This window comes from Ostrinia furnacalis, unplaced genomic scaffold (genome assembly GCF_004193835.3).
Source record: "Ostrinia furnacalis isolate ACB-3 unplaced genomic scaffold, ASM419383v2 OfSCF6054, whole genome shotgun sequence".
NCBI classification, from domain to species: Eukaryota; Metazoa; Arthropoda; class Insecta; order Lepidoptera; family Crambidae; genus Ostrinia; species Ostrinia furnacalis.
Window position 1 is genome coordinate 603,111 of NW_021136293.1, and position 23,889 is coordinate 626,999.

The 23,889-nt window shown below is 35.5% G+C and overlaps 2 protein-coding genes across 3 annotated transcripts in view; one reads left to right on the top strand and one right to left on the bottom strand.

The window, feature by feature from the left end:
- Nucleotides 1–23,889, bottom strand: part of LOC114361889 (protein orai) — a 51,350-nt gene that overhangs the window by 19,607 nt on the left and 7,854 nt on the right. The window contains exon 2 of one of the 2 annotated variants that reach the window (XM_028317105.1): nt 1,975–2,040. In XM_028317105.1, the coding sequence (XP_028172906.1) occupies nt 1,975–1,995 (21 nt within the window). In that variant the 5' untranslated portion in view covers nt 1,996–2,040. Of the gene's footprint in view, nt 1–705; nt 910–1,974; nt 2,041–23,889 lie in introns of those variants that run through there. The other variant, XM_028317104.1, reaches the window with a different exon arrangement.
- The window catches only part of LOC114361891 (methyl-CpG-binding domain protein 4), a 35,024-nt gene continuing 13,877 nt past the window's right edge, over nt 2,743–23,889 (top strand). The window contains exon 1 of the mRNA XM_028317108.1: nt 2,743–2,810. The gene's annotated coding sequence lies outside the window, so the exon portion shown is untranslated. The remainder of the gene's footprint in view (nt 2,811–23,889) is intronic.

The following is a 23,889-nucleotide window of genomic DNA, read 5'->3' on the forward strand; positions in this document are numbered from 1 at the left end:
AAAGTCCTGATTAATTTATAAGACCTCTGTTTGTAGGGTCAAACATAAGATAATTTTCATTTGAATAACTTTCTAACAGTCAGGTAAACTGTTAAGACCGATTCGAACTTGGCGACCACCGAAATCTAGAAGCATCACGGGGCCAACAAAACAAAATTGCAAAACTACCAAAAAATTTGAAATATTTAACAGGTTTTCTATAAATCGGTATACCTACCTAAGTAATTTGTTTATGAAATGTAACTTATAAACGACTACTATCAAATGGTCATCATTACTCATTAGATATTTCAATATGTGTACATGTGTAATCCATTTTTATTAAAATAAATTAATCGATTGCCAAATTTAATGTGAATTTGTTTCATTAACTATTTTGTAAATGATAAAAGTATATCGATAAATGCCACACCAAACACCCTGTATATCTGTGTAAATGCCTACCTACTACGTCACAACGGCTTTTCGTTTGTTTACTTTGTGAAAGTTAGGTAATTTGATTTTTTGCAATTTAATCAATTCTGTGACGTGTTAGTGACTCTACCTAAGCGGGATAAGTTTTTCGAGTTTTTTTTAATTAAGATAAATAAATTAATATACCTATTAGTAAGTTTTAACGTTATATCAGTCGCTCTAATTGGTTTGTTTTTTTTTAGTTTTATAAAAGTTACTAAATAAACAAAACAGTAGGTAATTTTCACTAACCTCACAATAGATTTGTTGCTTACAAATTTTCTTGGTGACTGTGGCCATTGTATTTTACACTAACACTAAAACACGCACAAAATTGTTAATAATGATACATTAATCAACCACACGATTATTTACCTTAATAATAAGGGCAGATGTTTTTAAAATCGCAATTTAATCGCACAGAGGGACGGTGAGGACTAACGCTTTGGATGGTCTCCAATCACCAAAGTCAAGTCACTAATGTTACTATTATTATCTAAATGGATTGGTTGCGTTGAAATACATATTTGGACGCAATTTAAGATTTATGGCCCTGGCCCTAAGGTGAGGTTTGGCCTGGCAATCGTCGCAGACGTTAGGTATAATTAATTAGTATGGACAGTTTTGTTTTACTGGCCGTTTGGTAGCGTTCTAATCATATCAATCGAAAGGTACCTATAATTGGTCAATGTAAGGATGTATTCATATTTCCAGATAGAACGAGCGTGCTATTGCGTGAGGCTGCGTGACTGTGTGATATGGACTGCGCATACGCACATAAAAAACTTATGGCTCTTTGCAGTCTTTGCGGAGAAAACAAACCAGCGCGAGCTGCGCGACACGTTTATCTTGTATTTACCTATGTGAATGTACCTTTTATGCATCATCACTGGCATTTAGACATAGTGCCACCCACCCCGTTAAAGGACGGGGTCGATGAAACATTTTTCCCAACTGACTCGTTAACGGGGCGGGCGCGACGACCGGGGTGGATGGTATCGACTCCAATAATCATAATAATGCTGGCTCTACTTATTATAAATAAATAAAATAAATAAATAAACCTTTATTGTCACCATAACAAAAAAAATACAACTTTAACACAGCTTAACAATTAAAAATAAGGTGACAAGGGCATCCGGCTCAGCGTAAGCTGTACGGCACTAGGTCCATGCAGCGCTGGTTTTCAGCCGGTGCCAGTCTCCTGCACAGTAATACAGCGTACATAGGTAGGTGCAGTGATATAAAAAAGAGAAACAAGATTAAAATAAAAAACCACACATTTTTCATCACCAGCCACTAAGCCTCTCCCACACCGTCACACCGTCAGATCGTTAAAACAAAATCAAAAACAAAGGAAGAATAATTACCTATATGCGACTTCGTTCAAAATTAATTGTTTTTGAATAAGCGATTCCTTCATGGAAGCTTTAAAACTTAGCAAACAATCTTTGCTTCGCATTATTTACCTAACAATAGTTAAGTATCAGTAGCAAGATAATTATTTAAAATGATACTCACATTGTCTGGTACTTCTAGCATGTTGGATGAATTGATGTTATCGAATCTTCAAAACCATGTTGCTGACTGAAAAAGAAAAAAAATACAAACATTAAAATCACCATTCTCATCTCTTGTTCAGGATCAGGACACTGACTCCTGTTTATGTTAAAAGCCCTATCAGTCTTAATAAGAATAGGTACAGAAATAACTGACTTAACAGTTTTTGAACAAAACCGCCCGGAACTGATTAGTAGAGTAAGCTTGCAGCCTGCAGTTTAAGCAGCCTTTTATTGCTGTGTAGCCGTAGGTATTTGTATGCATCGGTCGACATTTCATAATCTACTTGCGGATGTCCCAATAAACATTGATTGAATTTGATAACCACGCCACGGGATAAATCCTGCATACAATCAATGGGGGAATACCTAGCTGGATGAGAGAATTCAAAAACATGAGATTGTTATTGGTTTGTTTTTCCAATACTGTAGGTATCAACTCATTCCTTACATACCTACACATTGATTAAGAAAAGCCTCTTAATTTTCCTCAAAGAGAACCAGTTTTTATTTGCAGACGTATCTGTATTGTTAATGATAGCGTTATATGGATAACGTTACGAGGTATTTGTGAGCGCCGTGAAGTGAAAGCGTGAAACGGAACGGAAGACTTTTGACAAATTAAGATTTTTATGTTGGCAGTATGTAAAGTTTGACATTGACGTAAAACATCTGACTCGTTTGTTGATGTTTTTGTTGTGGGTGGATTTGGGTATACTCTCTAATCTGTGATTTGGGTCTTTGGGGTGAAGAAAAAGACAACAAAGCTTTAAGATAATTTACCGGTTCAGGATTTTTGTAAGTACAATTTACAAAGCATGATTTAATGACTGCATGATATATTTCCTTAACTTAAATACCTTCTAAACATTTCTTAATTTCTCCTCATTTCTATCTATATTTTAGTTTTATTTAATGTGGCTATGGTTCTTAGGATGTAGCAAAGGGGGTTCGAGACATAGATGTCTTATGATTAAGTAGGTATCATCTTCATTCAATACACGTGTTACTACAGCAATGATGTTTACTGTCCAATCTGGAAATCATTGGGCGAGTTCAGGGCAGTTAGTGTATGTCCTGTGTCTAATCTAAACTGATAATGATTGATGAGTTTTAACAGTGAGTGGAATTACTTCCTTTAACTTTGTTGCTGTTTTGAAGTAATTGTTTTTTTTAATGAGTTCTGCAACTTGGCAATCTTTGTCAACACATTAAGCCATTCAAATGAGGTATCTTGATCCTTGTCTCGTCAGCAGAAGGAATTACTATAAATCCTTTTTATCTGGTGTAATTGATTGAATAAATGAATAAATACCTAAGTAGGGTCATTCCGCTGGTTACATTTTTATATTTTATTTAAATTAAAGCTCCTGCAGTGGAAATTAATTGACCTGATGATGAAACACATTAAGGAAAAAATGTGTAATTATAGATTAATCATGCCAATCCTAACTTTAGTAATGTTTGTTTACTAAATAAAGATACCACATTTTTTTTAATTGAATTTGAATGTAGGTACATGTGCAAATGGTGTGTTTGTTTAAATAAAATATATTTGTATTTGTAGTACTGACAGTACTAATGTTTGCGAAGGCAAGGAATCTTAAAATCTTTTAAGAAACTTTTAATATCAAGAATACCTTAATACTTATAATATTATGCCACAATTTTTTTTATGCAAGACAAGGCAGGTATTTGACCGCAATCACACCTGTTAAGTGAGATGCAGTGTAGGATGGTATGGTACATTATCTGCCCTGTAAGTGCCTATTCACTTTCACCTTGAAATGGCCCCTTAGTAACTTGCAAGTAAACTATAATTTATTTGTTCTGATGGCCTCTATTTCCTGAGACTATTCTCACCTCTGGTTTTCGCCACAGCAACTCAATTATGGTATATGGAATGGACCTTAAAGTAATAATAATTATCATCATCATTTCAGAACTGAACATAGGCCAAAATAAATCCTAACTACACAGGTACCTCTAGTGACATCAAATTAAACTCATCGGAATTGCAATGAAGTGAATCGGACTCGCGAATATTAATTCAGAGAAAGAAGGAGCTCAACAAAACGAAGGACCAGTAGGTGACTTAGCCTAGGCGCAGACCACCGACTTTTAGTTGGCCGGTAGTTGGGTCGGGCTGTTAATCAGTATGATGGGCATGTATGAAAATGGGCACATTACACCGATTTGGTATCGGCCGATTCTTCATACAAATTAAAATCGGGCCCAACTATCGGCCAACTAAAAGTCGGTGGTCTGCGCCTAGGCTAAGGTCCTATAAATAAACCTTTAAGACAAAAAGTACGCGGAGACAAAAGAGATTCAATGAAGAGATTCAATGTTTCGGATTACTGGCGTCACTAGGGCGTTAACATTATACAGGGTGTTAGGTAAATGGGTTTATAAGCCGACACTAGCCCATGTTAACATAATGGATATAAATGGTATAGTGAAGTCAGAAAATTGATATCATAATTTTAATTATTTTAATTTTCATACAAATCTGATTTTACAAATTTTTATTTTGTATGAAAATTTAAAAAAATTAAATGATGATATCAATTTTATGACTTCACCGTACCATTTATATGCACATGTTAACATGGGCTAGTTGACACTAGCTGCTGACGCTTATAACCCCATTTGCCTAACACCCTGTAGAATAACATAACACCTGACCACATAGGTAAGCCTACACGGTAACGAAAGCGGCCCTGCGCCACTTTCTAAGTGTCTCCACGGCAAGAATCGAACTCAAGAACGATCTTCGGTCTGTCGCAATTTTGAAAAGGGCGTTCGTCTTTTGACCCTATTGGCACATCGTGCTCTGTCTCCGTAACTTTGCATTAACACGAGGATTTTGTTTTGTGGCTATGAACAATACTGTGTTGTAACATTGATTGTATAGTCCTAAACGTACCAAAGTTTGTTTAAAATAATTAATGGCTCACAATCTTTGATTTCGTCTCTCACCAAAGCTCTTCTTATGTTTCCGAGCATTAGAGCTCTCTTTTTCCAACTGCAACTGAGCCTTCCATGTATAAGCAAGCTTTTAATTGGTATTGCCTATTCTTCGCAGATCGAAGTTTGTCTCCAGAAGAAGGCAGAACTCAGGCCGTATATGGATCACACTTTATTGTACACCTCACAAGACAAGAAATGAAAAGATAGAAATACTTTTACGAAAGATAGTAACCCCAATAATATACCCCCAAGATAGTGAACTCCTCCTATGTTCTTCTGATTAATTTCGTTGCGGGTCCAATGACAGTTTAACTTTCCCCCGGGACTAACTTGACCTTCATTGGTTGGGTTTTTGTGACGGTCAAGCTGTAGATCCTGGCTACACAGGAGTTGCAGTGGTGGGAACGAGAGGTGGGAATAGTCCAGTTAGTGACCCCACTGAAACTTTAATGAAAGAAATCTTACCTCTCTTATGTCCATCATAAGAATCCTGTGCTAATGAAGCGATTTTGTAAGAAGGCACACGAGCACATGCTGACCCAGTTCAAAGACATTGGACATGGAATTATGCACAAGTATACAGGCAAAGTCGGCAATGCATATTAGTGACATCATTAGGTCTCACTGAATTTAGAACCCAAGGTAGGTACAGTCAGCGTCAAAGAGTTCGTGACTTCCAAACTCCAAAGTAGCCAAAAAGTTCGCAACACGTTTTTGTTATGATTGGAATAAAGTTAACAACTTTTTGGCTTCTGGGTGTCACAAACTATTTGGTGCTGACTGTAATGGTATTTGTATCTGTTATATTGAAAGTTGATTTATTGTTTGCTTACACTAGAAGGGTTAAGTATAGTGTCGGGAGATGTGAGGGGTTTTAAAAGCGTAATTGCAGCAATACTATTTTTATGGGGACGGCCAAGGTCTTGTTGTGGTCAGAACACCTAGGTAACGAACTAGGTTTTCAATAAGAGCAATAAATTACATTCAATAAGCAATAATATTTTTATTATAATAGGTAATATTAAACGCAGTTTTCAGTTACAATAAAAACATTGTTAAAATTATATTGTTTATCCCATCATACTCTACCCGCGATATATCTAAACAGTTATGATTTTAAAATATTGTTACCTTACCAATTACCGAAAATTATAATAGGCTCAAAAGATAAGGTCCCTCCCTTTATCTTATTAATTTGATATTAGCGCCTTTTGGTCGAAACCTAATAAAGATTTTTAATTCCATTTCATTCTAAAATAGACTCGCTATGTCAATAAGCGTTTTCATCTTTCGGAGATGATATTAATTATATGTACACACCCAATCTGTTCTCCGTTTGTAGCTAGCAGACACAATGCAGCTGTGACAACGCATGCATTATGTTGTCGTTTCATGTAACGACCGCCAATCAACATGTTCCGATGCAGGTTGTGTTTAACAGGATTTAATGAGCCATACGTAAATGTTGTCGACTGAAATTCAGTCACCTGTGTAAGTAGAAATGCGTCAATTGTTGTTAACTTGCCTCAAAAATTGTCTACAACACTGTAGCTAGACAAATTCATCAAGTTTGGATTCGTTCGTTTAAGCCAAATGATGTCCACTACTGGCTGGACAAAGGCTTCCTCCAAGAATCCAAACAACGCTCCTTCACCGTATTCAGGTTCTTCCCGCGAACTTCACTGGTCAGTCCACCTGGTCACAAGGTCCTAGTGGGAAGCCTAAAGGGAGACCAAAAGACTATGTCTTCCCGGCTCGTGGTCGTCATTCGAGAACTTTTCTCCCCCAACGGCCATCAGCTCTATGAGCTATCTGACTCCCTCCCTGCCCACTGGCCTAGTACCTAAAGACTTATTAAAATAGATTTTTCCCGAGTCTGGTATTTAGAGGTTAGCAGGTGACGGACTTATAACAGATTTATCTACAAACTGTCACATTTAGCGGCACGACGATAATTAAAGGCGTCTTCCTGGTGTTGCCATAATTCATTATACAATGTGAGGCTACCAGTAATATCACAAGTCGACACGTGCATTGGAAAATACAAAGCATAGTTTACTTTAATACCTCAACATTCACACACAATAACAATAAAATTCTTCAAATAACTTGACCGATCATATAAATATTTTTCGTGATAGAAGTTGAAATAGTAGATGATCAGGGACGTGTCCTACTTCTTGCTTTCATACCAGAATTGACAGTTTTATCGCCATTTAACAGAAAATCATCAAACATTTATTAAATTTTGTTTAATTAATAATTAGTACCAACAACCTTATCCAGCCTGAAAAGCTAAATTCTAACAACTATCCTTGGAAGGTCCGGTGAATCCTCTTTAATTAGTCGGCAGAGTATCGCATTTTCCGCATCCGACATTCCCATTTTATGGTCCTTCGAGCCGGATTGTCTCTCGTTCTTTCCTTGTATCATCTTCATTATTCTTAAACAGGCTTTTATGTAAATCTAGAGTTCAATATTGTTGTTAAATAAAATGTATATCTATCGCAAAACAGGTAAATTACTTGTATTATTGCCTGACCATAGAAAACAATCTTAGGTATGCGGGTCTGATAATAACTATCCTGGCTAGTAATCAGAAGCACGTTGAATGCTTCAATGGAATACCATTATTGTTAACAATCCTCACATTTATTATTTATTTTTATGTTGCCATATAATTTATGATGTAATATGGCTGTAATTTCGAATAGTAATAATTTCTGACTTAAGCACACATGTAGCTGGTAGGAAGTCTAAGGCTACGGCCGGATACTCGCGACACCCCACTCGGGTGATGACGGAACGCCGCGGAGGATTTACTGGGTATAAACCTTTATAAGAAGGAACCTTTCAGGACGGAGCAGCGCCCTTCTTAGGGCGCCGGGACTTACACACACCACCCTGTCGCCCGGTAGTGGTGACGGTGTGCAAAGCATTTCCTCCGCCTCAAAAAAATGGTAGTTCTTAAGAGAGTTGTTTACTAGTTTCTTGATCTGTTCCCATGAGCCAGCTGTTGAAATCGTGAGTCTTTGGGAAAATAACATTTTTGGACTAACGAGCGTGCATTTTTCAACTGTAAGTACAGGATTGGGGGTTAGTTCTTACTTATTTTATTTAATTTAATTGAATATAATAAAATCATAAATGATGTAAAACAAATCTCGTGCGCAAGTTATCAAAGTGAAAGTGTCGTAAAACCAATTTATTGTATGTACGCTTACGCATGCACTTGACTCTACCAACCAGCCTTTACTTAAGTGTTCGCTGAGGATAAGGAAATAATATCGAACAGAATAACTTTGATTAAGATCCAATTACTTGCAAAATGACCTAACAAAAATCTTGAAAATAGTTTATGAATAGAACGAAAGTGGTGTCTATTCTTTATTGTGGAGTGTGGACGCCAAAAGTAGAGTCACTGACTTAACTGTAGACAGCAGTAGCAAAATTTAGTCTCTCTACTTGATAAAATACTCTAATTTTAGCTAAAAGTTTACAACAAAGTCAAAGTAGAGTCATTGTAACTAAATTACCTAGTTAGCTTTAATTAATTGACCTTGGCTTTGGATCCACAAAGTATTTTTGTAAGTAAGTAGGATAATAAAAACACTTACTTAAGTTATTACCTAAACCAGTCGCGTTAATTCCCGTGTTTACTTCCTTATAGCATGCAGGTCTTAAGTTCATAACTTGATGTTCTATGACCTATGAAAAATAAAAAATTGCGAATTCTGCTATGACTTTTCCCCAATTTATTGTCATCTCACTTATTCGCTCTGCCTGCAGTTATAGCCTGACCAGGAACATAAAAACCCTCGCCATGTTGCGGAAAACTAATGGTACTAATTTCTTTTAATGGCAACAGTAACTGAAAACTTCATTGACATGTCATCTTGCATGTCAGTCTATTGCTGTCAAAGTGTAAACAAACTTTATTTTAAATGTGCGCAATTGGTTTTATGAATTAAATTGCTAAAATATTTTTATAGTCGTGAAAGAAAAGTGGTTCACAATGTGTTAAAGTATTTGTCGAAGAGAAATACTAAGGGTTCGGACAATATTTTCATTGAATAATGTTTCCGACAAAGGTTGTCAAATTGACTGACATGTTTATCGTATAGTACAGTCCACTATGAAAATTAGCTGTGGTTTGTTTCAACTACCTATTTTAAAAATTTTGTCACTTTCTAAGTGTTGAATTTTATGGGATTGGGAAAGAAGTACCGAGTTTGAAGCGTTCATGAGCAGACATTGCAGTTGAATATTCAAGTTCTGAATTTGATTATTGATGAATAATAAAATAAATCTACTAGCTCGATTGATGGTTTCATTTAATTTATTTAAATCAGGTTACCTATAATAATATTTTTTCGTTAATTTATGAAAATATCAAATTAGCCCGTAATCCTGAATCCTGATACATAAAGTTAGCCTANATAATAGGCAGTAATGTATGAAGAAAGAGCTTCTATTCTGTATCTACCTATGCCCGTGTATTTTTGATCGGTGTCAAATCGGAGTTTTTGGTGCGGGGTACGCGGGTGTTGCTCGCGGTGTGAAGGTCAAACGCCCAAGGTCATTGAGGACTCTAATCGCCGCGGCGCGGCGTGTCGGTACCTACTCGTACATGCCACCTTTCTACAAGTTGACATGTACCGACGAATATTAAGAAACAGAATATTATCCTCTTTTTAATATCGGCCCTGCATTTCCCACTTGCGCCACGCAGGTCGAATGGGTACAGGTTTTAATAGGCAAGATTTATGACCGCTCATCTGGTCAGGGGCTCCACGCGACGGGCATTTGTCGTGGAGGGGATGGAGATTTCGCTGGAAATTTCATTAAACCTATAAAACGAATGGCCTGCGATGTCCGTTTCTGAGTATCGGCAAATGGATGCGATGTTTTGGCGGTTAGAATTATAAAATAAGTTTTCGAAAATTTCGTATAGAAAATCCGTTGTTTACGAACGCAATCGAGGTTGGTTCGCTTTAACATCAGGAAAAAGAGCCAATTAAGTTTTAACAGGCTTAATAAATACGAAAACATACATGTTAGTAATGATCCAATTTACTTTTATTTATTACATAAAACAAAAGCCTACAAAACCTGCCAGCATTCGCCTTTTACTCCGCATAAACTTTTTAGAACTCGACGCACTTACATAAAAACTCCATGCCATCACTTTCCATCGTATCTACAGTCGCTATCTTATTTACACACCTTAATTGCGTTCAACATAGGCTCATAAACACTCATATCCATCAAAGAAAAACAATAGAGGCCCCGGTCGATACACTGCCGTGACTGCGCGTCGTAAAAACTCGCCCCGAAAAAAAAAACACCGTACGAAAAAAACAAAACATTAAATAACAACGTAATAAGCCCAAACTTCGGGTGATCGACCCCGGTAATAACAAATTCGTTTTCTAGATATTCCACGTGGGAAATTCCCGCGAAAAGGTTAAGGATATTAATGGTGGACAACGGAGGATTGTAAATAATTTTCGCCAAATTCAGAAAAATGGCGCGAGAGGTTTAATTTTGGTTATTTATTAAGTTAAGGCTTTCATTATGAGTGGGCACGTTTAAACCGACTTTAAAATTACCGTTCAGATTTTTACGATATTATAGCACTTCGTGTTTTGAATATTTGTCGACATAAAAATAAAAAATAGCCCTTCAGTCCTAACAGGTACGAGTAGGATGAGTAGGTACTTACCAACATTTGTAATAATTTTAATCCTTTCATATCCTGTGTCGGTATATCATGATTATTTAGATAATGTTTTTGACATTATTTACACTTTTTGTAATCATCTTTGTGTATCCCATAACACACCATCCTCATCAAGCATTCCCTTTTGTACAAGATATCACATTAAGCGTGGTTTGAAAAGGCAAAAACAGTGCAAAAAATGTGAACATGATCCACAAAGTAAAACAATTTTTAATTTAAACCACAATCAAGACGGGATAATTCCGTCCGAAATATTGAAATATGAAACTTGGCTTGAGAATTTTAAATTCTAATCCGGAACCTTTTATATTGGAGAGAAAAAAGTGACGCAACATCTTCGGGATTCGATCTATTCCAAATTATTGGAAAAGTTCCTTTCTGCCTTCTTTCGTTCCTTTTTGCATCGAAAAATTGCGGGCATCGGAAAAGGTTACTCAATTCTATCCATTTTGGATTGAGTCGGGTATATTTCAGGGAAAGGTAGAGTAATTCAAATCAAATCTACTTCATCAGTTTGGTGGATTCGAATCCGAAGTTGCTGAAAATTTTATTTACGAGTCATTCAACCAATAAACAAGAATCTAAATATCTTACTCATTATTCGTATAATTTACTAATCTTACATAAATAGTGACATGAATTAGATTATACATTAAAAACTTGATATTACTAAAAAACCTAAGTATAGGTACAGCAAATTTACCCTCTTTCGTCAGTCGGATAAAGGTAGCTTAGAATATGATACATACTCGTAAACTCTATAGATGGTTAGTTCTAGTATCTGATATCACCGCTTACAAACATACTAGGTACTCAACATTTTTACCCTTTATGAGATAACCGAGTGCCAAGTTAGCCATCAGGCGTCTGCCAAGTTCAGCGCGTGACCGGAATGGAACGCCAAGTTTCACTTACAGCACTATTTAGTGCCATTACGCGATCTAACTGGAGTTTTTAGTTCAAAAACCTTGTCTCCTTTTATTCGGCAGCAAGCAGTAAGATCACGTAACTAAGAATCTACATAATCACATCCCAAAGCGGTGGACTAGCGGTCTGTATTCATTAAGAGAAAAGACTGAAAAACGAACTTTGTAACTCAAACAGGGTCGATGGTTTGACGATTGTTAGGACTTTATTATTCCTATAGGTCACTTTAGGCTATTTTTACATTAAGATTGAACTATTTTCGAGTCGAACATTGACTCAAGAAAAGAAAATCTGTGTGGTTTCCTGTGTGGTATAAAATTATTCAGTGCTAGAAAACGTTTTAATACTGTAAGCAATTAAGCATTTCGTTAACTAGTTACACCGTCTCTACTTTTCTCTCCCATCAGAAATTACACGAAAAAAATCTCTTCCACCCCCAAAACTGTTTGTCTACAAGCTTCATAAATAGTTTCCCAAGATACTATCAATTCCTCGTCTGCCAAGTTGCGAGCGTGATCAGAATGTCGCGGGTATTCACTTACCCGACAATTTGGACGTTACGGCAGCCTGGGAGACCCATTTGGCACTCTTTTACGAGATGCCCGACGATAAATAGTAAACAAACTAAAGTATCATGTTATGTGACCGAATAAGTGCGGTATGGCTTATTTATACAGCAACGACGGTATTCGAGAGAACGGCTGTCTAACAAACTGCTCTATTACATGAAATAAATGGATATGTTCCTTAGTTATAGCATCATATAACACGTAAAAACTAAAATCACCATGTTTTCTACTCGTATTATACCTACTGTTTTATTCCTTTTCAACAAAGTAGAATCAACAATTACAAGAAATTATCAAGTAAGATATTTTAAAAATTTAGTTCAAGAGGCGACTCTTAACGCCAGAAAATTTTAACAACTAAGGCTGGGTTGCACCATCTTACTTTAACTTTTACAAACGTCAAAAATCTGTCAAACTCCATACAAAATGCACCAGTTATCGTCATAGTTATTGTTAAAGTTAGGTGGTGCAACTCAACCTAAGAAAGCATCGTTAACTAAAACAGTATCCTACATATAGAGGTTTTTAAGAATAGTCTTTTAATCCACTGACATGGAGTATCGTTGGATATTACAGACTATAAATCATAAATCAAAAGAAGAGTTCAGTTTAAAAGCAACTGAAGTAAAAAAGAAAGCATTGACACTTCCCAAAAGGCAAATGGATTCGTCTATATCCTCGATTAGAATTCACGTCGACTGTTGAAAAGTCTCAAACACAAATGGTGTTCGCATTAAGCTAGTAAGATAGACGGGATCTCACAAAAACGCTTCAGCGTACTTCATTACGCTCGGATCACCGCCATAATCTATGGGATTTGCATATTTTGAGCGAAACGAGACAGAACACCTTCGGCTTTGGTTAGAAAGAGACGCACAACGGAAGTGCACTCGACGGCCGCCACTTCATTAGCACGAGTTCCGGTTGCGAAATGCAGCCTGCGATTACGTTTGTTCAACTTTGTTTAATTGAGTGTAAACAACTGTTGTTACATGTTCAAGCATTTGTTAAAGGTTTTTTACATTAACTATTATCAATATTATAAACACAAATGTCTGTCTGATTGTTACTTTGTAGTGTTTTCAATAATATAAACATCTTTGCAAACAATGGCTTAATTAGTGTAGCGATAAGTTTCTTAAAGGCTACATTTTATAGTAGAAGAACCTGAAGGGACTGCTAAAGGATTAACAGTTTTTTGAGCTCGTCTTCTTCACATGAAATTCATATTAATTAATGTATGCCTTGAGTAGCCAATAAAGAGTCTTTGTAATAAACAAAACATGAAACGCAAGACAAAAACTCTTATGAGCTTTAGACGACAGCATTTATCTTAAGTACATTAGTTGTACTACGAGTATACTCTCCATGTATTTCAAAACGAAACAGACAATTATTATCAAGTGACTACCGTCTCAAGCCTTTTCTTTGTTAATTAAGTAAGCTGCAGCTTCAATTCTTAATTCAGCCATTATGGTTCCACACAAAAGACTCCTTTACTCCGGGTATTTCTTGAAACAAAACCCTGGAAATGATTTTACCCTCTCGAATAATGATTTTACCCTCTTTTAATTATTAATGCGAGCTGAGATTATGTTATTACAGTAACCTTAATGGGAAAGGAAATTATGTATTGTCTTTGAAATGTAATCTGCCGGCTGATCGAGTACTAATTGAGAGGTGAAAGATTACGGAAGTTTTGCGTTTCACGGCTTGATTGGTTGAGTTAATTGATATTTGAAATATGCTATTTATTTATTGGATTAAGTGAATTTTGATACGAGCCAGTAAACTTAACTTAATCATTATTTATTATCAACTTTATTTTAATCATTTTTCTTAAAGAAAACTAACCCAGGCATAGTACCAGGAAATTGTTAAATACGTGAACTCAAAATATACTAAAAAAACAACATGAACAAGAAAAAAAAGAACTCAAACCTCAGAACTCAACCAACAGAGATTCGCATGCAAATTATTGCAAATTCACCGTCGTTCCATCAGTTTTATATACCTTTTGATTGGACAAACATAATTTTAAAGAGGAGTTCATAAAATAATCCATTTTTACTACAGTTTTTTAAAGTAAAATTCTATGCCCTATATCTTCTTTGCTCTTTACTTGATTTCTTTTGTTTTTACAGGAATTAAACGTTTATTTTGTATTGTTCCAGAATGGAGGAGACAGTGCGCTCGCTGCTGCAGTACAAAAGCCGCGTGGAAACTTTAAAGCAGGAGAAGGTCTCTCTATCATCAGCCCTGGAGGTCAGTAGCGTCTCTATTATTATAAAAACTAGCTTTCCGCCCGCGGCTTCGCCCGCGTGGAATTTTGTCTGTCACAGAAAAACTTTATCGCGCGCGTCCCTGTTTCAAAAACCGGGATAAAAACTATCCTATGTTCTTTCCCGGGACTCAAACTATCTCTATGCCAAATTTCATCAAAATCGGTTGCGAGGTTTAAGCGGGAAAGCGTAACAGACAGACAGACAGACAGACAGACAGACAGACAGACAGACAGAGTTACTTTCGCATTTATAATATTAGTTGGGATGGGATAACCAAAATGTAAACGCAGCGTGGGACGTCCACCCACAAGGTGGACCGACGACATCATAAAGGTAGCAGGAAGGTGCTGGACGCAGGCCGCTACCAACCGGGCAACATGGAAAGCATTGGGGGAGGCCTATGTTCAGGAGTGGACGTCCTATGGCTGAGATGATGATGATGATGAACCAAAATGTATCATAACAGACGATAACAAATCAAGGAAATACTGTAAACTTTTAACAACATAAAATGTGTTTTTGAATTGAAAAGAATTTCAATCAATTGATAAATATCGACTCTATACTAAGGTGGAATTCAAATACAATAAGCCTTCCATACACCATGAAAGGAATACCTATATCACAATTATTTAAATCACTTTAAACAGTTTCTACTTTTATAAACAAAATCTTACAGTTGCCCCTAATAATAACGGTTACTACAAATAAGTAAGTTTGAACAATACGAGACTAAAATCTTATGTTCATAATTAGCCTTTTTGTTTGGATTATTTTCTCTCGCAAACAAACCACCACTTTCCATCCAAAATAAAATATTACATCATTACTATTATTGATAAACACGCAAAACATCCAAACAAAAGGTGGCCATGACCATTACAAGCTGAAACACGACCGCATGTAATTCCATTTACATAGCATTAACCCTACAGCTCTTAATACATTGGTCTGGTATGTACGGACGACAGCACTTCAAGCTTAACACACGGGTGCTTTATGTCGTTGCAATAAAGGCTATTTTTTCAACAAAATTGTATGGTCTGATATGATGTCGATTGTACCTAGAGTTCAGATGAATCTGATTCAGTTATTCCAAATGTGATGTCTCCGCCTTGGAGACGTAAATAAAAGTTGTTTCTATTTGAAGATACTGTCTTTTATTTTCGATTAAACACAGAGCTTACAAGATTGCCTATCGCCATTTTGTCTGGCGTATCAAGAAGAAAGAATCTCGGATACACATCCTGAATAATGCTTTTAAACTAGCTACGTTTGGATACGCGCTTATAATAACAAATTAAATACCGATATAAAATAACGATACATAACATATACTCCCCTCTTACAATTCCAATCAGTACTTATAAATCTAACTTAACAGGAGGTCTCCGGACTCTCTGTGAACGGACTACAGGAACTGGAGAATTGCCTGGTACATTTTTATCCTTAGTTACATTTGTTGGGGAATGAATATTATCACTATTTAACTTTAAATCTTCTACAGTTCTACCCGAGGAAACAATTGGAGATGCCTGAATTGTTTTCTCGTTTACAGGAATTGAAACATTTTCTGAAATAATACTAGACTCTTTTTCACTATTAAAGTTATCATTACATTTAATTAAAGGTAAAGTTTGAGAATCTATGGAATCATTAATATCTTTACTTTCTGAAGGTACAGAACGAATAATCTGATTTAAGTGTCTTTTCCAAATTAAACCTTCATTTAAAACTTTACACAAGTATGTTCTCTTTCCNTAATTAACACCAACTGGCCATAAAAAAGACGTCATACCTTCATGTTATTCATCACTTACAAAGTCAATTTAATTTTGTTCTAAAAATAGAACAATATTTCATTTTTATTAATACACGACGACACATCAACAAATTCTTAAATTATGTTTCTTTTATTAAACGGTATTGACATGACTACACGGATTTTGTAAAAGGTTCCATCACAGGTTCCATTAGTAATTTATTACGTTGGTATAATGGCATTCAAGAATTATTGTTATTTAGGCTGTGATTCAGATTTTTACATGTTTTTTCGGAGTTTTTATGACCAAATCATCACTTATGTCATGCATGAGTTTGTTAATTGCTGCATTGTAAATTGTATGAGTATGTAACAGAGTAAATTTTGTTTTTTCTATGTATGTAATGTTTAACTAACATTAACACTATCGCGAAGTAGGATAAGATAATTATAGTATAATCGTTTACAATAATTATTTTTGTAAAATGCCCATGAGAGTGTTAATAACTAGCCCCTATTCAAAAACTTAATGATATTTTTTGCCCCGTGACTTTATTACTAAGTTAATTATTTATTGTGTAAAAAACAAAAATGATGCACTCGAACATACAATCTCCTCCTTTTTTGAAGTCTGTCAAAAATCAACTCGTGTGCAACTTCAGGCAAAAGGCAACTTAAAATCAACTCGTGCGCAAGTTCAGGCAAAACGCTAGTTTTCTGTTTGACACTTATCTCGCCGACTTTTGCTTGCGCGGGGTGCAATACTCGCCTCTCGTTCTCTCGGTCACACGCACGTGCACGTGTAGTATGATTACGGACGACAGGCCGAGTTATGTGTTTCCATTATTAGGCATTTAAGGCATTTTACACATGAACGAGGTTTCTGGTCTGGGAAATGACGATTTGAACGGTTGTGTCACGGCTTTATATGGAAAAAAGTCAGTATCTCATTTTCTTCTTTGTGCATCGGGAAACTCACAAGCAAGGTCGCTATTTAACGTGTCATATTCTTAAACATAATTATACCCTATACGACGAAATTAAACTGCATGACAAATAATATAGACCACGGAACTGAAAAAATAAGATAAGTACGTTTTCCACATAACGTCAAAAGCTAGGAAAATCTTTTGCAGGCGTATATTGGTCTGAGTTGTAAAAGTGTGTACCTATTATATTGTTCTCGTCCGAGTCGAATACCCATTCATTTGGGCAAATCATAATTCTTTTAGAATATGCCTGATTTCTGAAGCAAATGGCCGGCGTCATGGTGATGGGCAAGTGCCCGCCGTTTGCCATATTTGCTTTTGCTCCTATGTTCTTCTGATTAATTTCGTTGCGGGTACAATGACTTTTCCCCGGGCAAACTTGCCCTTCACTGGTTGGGTTATTATTGGCGATCAAGCTGTAGATCCTGGCTACACAGGAGTTGCAGCGGTGGGAACGAGAGGTGGGAATAGTCCCGTTTGGCAGAGACCTAACAGAATAGTGAAGTTCGCGAACGAATACGAATACGATGACAGTGCGCTTCCGCCGCCGCATGCGCACTGATTTGTGGTTGGATAACGTTTGTTTAATTGTCAGGTCGTAGCTATTAATCTGAATACTGAGTCGTTGAACAGTATTTAATAGTTAGGTTTGTTTGAATCAAATTCTCGTGTGCGGAACTGCGCAGTTAGGTACGCAAGAGAAGAGTAGGGCTAAACGTCAATTAATCTTTTTGAAAATAAGTAAGCAAAGCATACACCATCTAAAAATGTTTAGGTGATCCTGTTTAGAGGTGATTGTAACCCTAGTACATATACGTGCAACTCCTAAATTATAGAATAACAATAACTTCACTACGTAGGACCTACCTATGATGAAAAAAATATTACAATCGACTCTACATACTTTGAAGAAACGTTGATTTCTAAGTCAAGCTACATAAACTATCCTAGACCACCACAATTTGTGCTATTGCACTAGATCTAAATGAGAACAATCAATCAACAACTCGTTGGTAATGAAGAATAATCATCTCTATGCCAAGATGTACCTAATTAATCCAACATTGGTATTTATTACCTATTAACTTCTGTCCGAGGCTCCGTTAGACTATAATTTTCCTGTATTTCTCGTGAATTTTCTATAGTTTTCCTATCATAAAAACCATTACAATACAATAAGGTAGTGGAGCTGCCAAAACGCGACTCTCCCATTGATTTTGCATGGCAGTGGGAACTATGAAGAAATATTGATTTCAAAGCTGAATGTCGAGTTTACAATGGATCATTAATTGTTTTTTTTTTCAAATGTCGTACTGATACTGTAGTAACGTGATTATAAATAAACAATATGTACAGCAGCATTATTTCCTCATTCACACTTGCTTTTGCAACGGATAAGATCTTTACATTGACCATAAAATATTAATAATGCAAGGCGTGATTCCATACCGATGCACAATAAATTGATTATATCACGACGAAATGACCATGATCTTGGTGGTTAACGACGATAATTTTAATGTAGTTGGGTCAAGTCACGCGTTTGCATTCTGTACTGGTGTAGATACAGTCGTCAGCTCTACATTTTTGGTATAATATCGCCCCTATAACAACTGGCAGAGATGCCACGGTGATTAGCGATATGCCGGCTTCTGTACCAATAGGTTTTAATGTATAAAATCCTTTGTGGTAGGTATCAGGTTTAATGACAAAATTAAAACCGTACATAGTATTACATAATTCTTATTGTGATTGCATTACCAAGTAACTTTTTTGTACATATTATAGGTATCCATTTTGGTATCAAGAATATTAGTGAAACCGCGGACTGACAGATGGACTGAGCAAAACAATAACGACTGGTGGGGCAAAAAAATAATGAGTCATATAAAAGGCTCCTTAAGAGCCTCTCCTTAGTGTGTCTTTACAGTGTTAAAATTCACAAAAAATTAACATAGTAACGTAACACACTTGGAAACCATAAAGCTAATATAGCCTAATGTGCGGTCTCCAAATTGCCCCCAATCCTAAATCCTAGAGTCCACGACCTAAAACTCTACCTATGCCGTTAGTAAAAAAATCACGTCTAATTAAATCTTCGGCCCGCCATTTTTATTGCTGCCCCAACGGACATAACGGCTGTGAACCAGACAGACAACCTGCTGTAAAAGGATAGCGATTTTACTACTTTGTATCCGTCGTATAAAAGTTTTCTCTTTGCCTTGGTGGACTTAAAAAAAAATTTTTCTTGATGGCCAGTGGCATACTTACGTTTTGTTTTATTTTTTAAGATAATTAGATTTTTACGATTTTTATAATACCATTTTTAATTCCTTTTTCTTGATATGGCACTTTAGTTAGAGAATAATATCATCTACTTCTCAAGAAATTTTTAAGCGTCAACATGACATTTTATGTAGAGACACCTCACTTAATACGCTTTCGTTCGTCATTCCTTTGAGCCAAATGACGTCCACTGCTGGACTAAGGTCTCTCCCAAGGGTTTTCACGACGACCGGTCCTGCGCTGCCTGTATCCAGGACCTCCACCAGTTCGTCGGTCCACCTAGTTAGTGGGGTTCCGGCTCTTGGTCGCCACTGGAGAACTTTTCTGCCCCAGCGCCCACAAGTTCTACTCTCTTAATGCTCTCTTGTATATTATTATTTTATTTTCCACTGGATGAAACAATTCTTTCCTTTGGGGTGTTACGATTTAGATGAAAATCTACCAATAGATCCACATGACATTAAGCTTGCCTTTTTGTACCGCTTATTTTTTTATGTTTGTGCAATAAAGTTTTTAAATAAATAAATAGAGTGAAAAAATTATGGATATAATTCAGCTAATTACTCAAGAAGACTAGAATCGTAGAAAGTGACAGGTCCAATGTCAAACTGACATGGAACGAGAAGTTCAAGTTCACCCATTTTAATATGCCACCAGCCCAGCACCCAGCACATGAGTGAGCTGCTTAATTTATTGCTTATTGTCTATTACCTTTTGTAAGGATCACATAGAATAAAAAAGTCTAGTTTGTTAGAAACAGATATTTTTGTATCAATAGAGCCTGAAGATTGAGTGTTATACATTGTTTCAAAAGGCTTTACATTAGTATAGGCTAATTTCCTAAAAAAATTTTTTTAGTCCGTCATATTGTTTAATATCAAAAAATATTGGACACATACATATTTTTATTTGTCAATCTAACAAATAATTACATAGTTATGGTGCGTTGAAGTTCCGCATGACGTCACAACGTGCGGCACTTTTATGCAAGCATTGACGTCACGGGCCTCTTCTTATGAAATTTGGCGCGCTTTATCTCTTTAAATTTTCATTAGTTTGAAAAAGTGAAAAATACGTGTAGAGTATTTTTTGATAAGTTAACTGACGGACTAATTAAAACTCTTGCTTTTTGACCCAGGGAACATCCCTATTACTGTTAAATGGTATTATTTAATCATTAGGTACTATGTAATTTCAAGTTGCAATATGGAGTAGACTGAAAGTGGCAGATGTTTTGACATTTGTATTGACATAATCATTACCATTCGCCACATGTTTCACAGCAGCCTGCCTTTATTTAAATTATTTAAACAGATATCACTATTCACACTAACTAAGGTAATTTCTGTAACACGACCGTGTGCATTTCTTTTTGTACAAAAATATTTGTGGAGAACCTCAGAATAATAGATGAGAAAACTCCAAACGAACCGGCGCACTTGTTTTTTCGCTATTCATTTGTTATTGTGTTCTGATTCTCGCTTGTTTTTCGCAATATTTATTGACTGCTTTTCATTTATTTACTTAATTTCGTTTGACTGTATTCTATTACCGAAATTGCTTACCGAAGAGATTCAATTGAATTAATTTTACCGATGACTCATTAGTAATTAGCATTCCCATTTCATTACGCATAAATTATTTGTACACTTGAATTTTTCAGACGTTCGTGTTTGTATTTTTAATAATGTAGATTTAGTTATTTTGTATTGACGTCAAGTACCTATTAAGTGTGTCCATATTAAACGACAAATCATCAATCATTAATTTATTTTTGCGAATACTTACCTGCGTGTGTGGCACCTCATAAACATAAAATACTTGAAGGTTTTAATATACGACAACCTATAAACTACGTAACAAAAGCTTATAAATCACGAATTCAATAGGCCATAAGGAAATGTATATTCTTACCAATAGCATCAGTTATAGACTTTTCCAATATTACCTCCGTTAATTATATCTTTTGTATTCTTACGCTGTGAACAGGACGTGTTGCCAAGGTTTACTCAATATCAATACTCAATAGTCAGATGTCATTGTGTTATTCACGTCCATTGAAAATATTTTCTCTAAACAAAACGGATTTAATTCGTTACAAAATGATATTTTGACGCGGTTATAATATTATAAGTTCTACTTAATATTTCTTATTAGGTTTGCGTTTGATATTAATCTCATTTTGACAGTTATTTAATTTATTACTAAGTTGTATAGAAAAAATTATAATAAAAATAAACTTTTTTAAAAACAAGCTTTTATTCTGAATTTCGAAAGTTTGTATCGCGCATGGAATTTATTCCTCTTTTTCTCTGTTTGCGCTACAAGCTTTCGAAATTCAGAATAAAAGCTTGTTTTTAAAAAAGTTTATTTTTATTATAATTTTATTTTACACTTTTTAGTTATATCTTAATCTCAGGACCCTGGACGTTATCTAACACTAAAGTGCTCGAAAAGACAAATCCAACGAACCCAAACTCGATGAGTTTCCGCCGTTTTGTTTAGGAGTTCCTATGGCCACCTCCCGACTCCACAATCAGACCAGCTCAATGGTACCATAATATTGCATTGTCATCGGACTTACACATGTATGCAAAATTTCAGCTCAATAGGAAACCGGGAAGTGGGTCAATTTTAAGTTGCAAGATTTGACGACAGACACCAGACATGTGAAAGTAATAAAAAGCTTGTAAAAAAAGGAAAAAAGACATAACTCGAAAACTATCAAAAATCGCGGAACATGCATGGGCGTTAGTGACTCTCTACCTCTGGGATTCTCTTTGACTCTTATTTTTTGGGACAGCTTGTATACTAGCTTCTATTTGTACCTACTATACGTTACTCCTACCTTTCGTGATTGTTTGCGGATTTGCAATTTTTTCCTATCTATGTGTAACATCATCACTTATTTTGTTTAATCTCGTGAGAATTCTTAAGTGCTTGTCTTGCGGTTTAATGGTGCATTTGTTACAAAAAGTTATTTTTTTCATTTTATAGGTAACTGTATCTAATTCTTGATTACTGACTATTTGCAATCAATTCAATTTCATAGTTTTTTGCACTGCCTGCAACATCCTTCTCTTAATTTGTTTATTCTTGCAACCGCATATTAAATGCTTGCGGTATTAAAATAAAAAGGTTACAATGTAGGGTTAAGTCATCCGTTTTAAAAATAAAATATTGTATTGTCTCTTTTCATCTCAGCGAAATCAACATTTGGTTGAAAGTGACAAACAATTCATTTATTTGCCCAATATAACGTTGATTTATTATTGTATCTACTCGTAACACGGTTTAATTTTTTTATTGAGAAAAATACAATTATGTAATTAATTTATTTTATTTGCTACAACTCTATACATACAGTAAATCATTTGCTGGTTTTAATTAAAACCTAATTATCATCTCTATGATCATATAATTACAAATACATGGTACAATTCAATTAATAATGTAAATATACAGCAAGTAGTACTTAAATACTTGAACTAGGCATAAACGATGCTTGCTTAAATGAAGCAGCAAATCGAATGCACAGCGTTGAATAGAGCTCTGTGATTAGTTCATGTATCACCCTGTGCGTCCACGCCCTTTGTGAGACCTCATAGTAATGTTTTTAAATACAAGCCTAAGTCTACAAAGTATAGCAAGTAAAACTAGTTTCCAATTTATGTAAATAGCATTCACGGAACATAAATTCCCAATAGTTAATCCGGAACTAAAGTAATGTTGCTTGCAGTTTATAAATTTGTAATACATACTTATGTGTTTTTTTTGCAATAAAATTGTGTACTGTGGACTGTAAAACAAATATTGATATTTTAAAAGCTTAACACTAATGTAGCATAAATTATATCAGAATAAAATTAACAGTGAGCTGAATCCATCAGTCAAACAGCTCCATTCAAAGTTCAAACGTAATAATAGGCATTTAGTATAATATTTTTGCTTTTGTTTTTTTACAAAATTTAAGATGCCCCTTTTTGCGACACTCTTAGTACCTACAATAAATATTTTGTTGTTGTATGTTGTTGACAATTAAAATTGACAAGATGTTATGTGATCTGTAAATTGACCTCTGTAACGCACACAAGATACCAGTTCTCAAGGTGTTGCAGGTCATTGGCTTGACGTTTAGCTTGAGAAGGCACTTAAAGCTACGTATTATGGTGTCTTATGGCGTTGTAATAAGTGTGGTTTTGCAACAAAAATGTATTAGCTGATAAGCTATGTTTATTTTTTTAATGTTTTGTCTTTTGTTCGTCTAGTTTACTAAGGAGCTGAAAATTCGCAATCCAGTCCATACAATGATAACTGGTAACTGGCTCTTATAAAATTGCTGT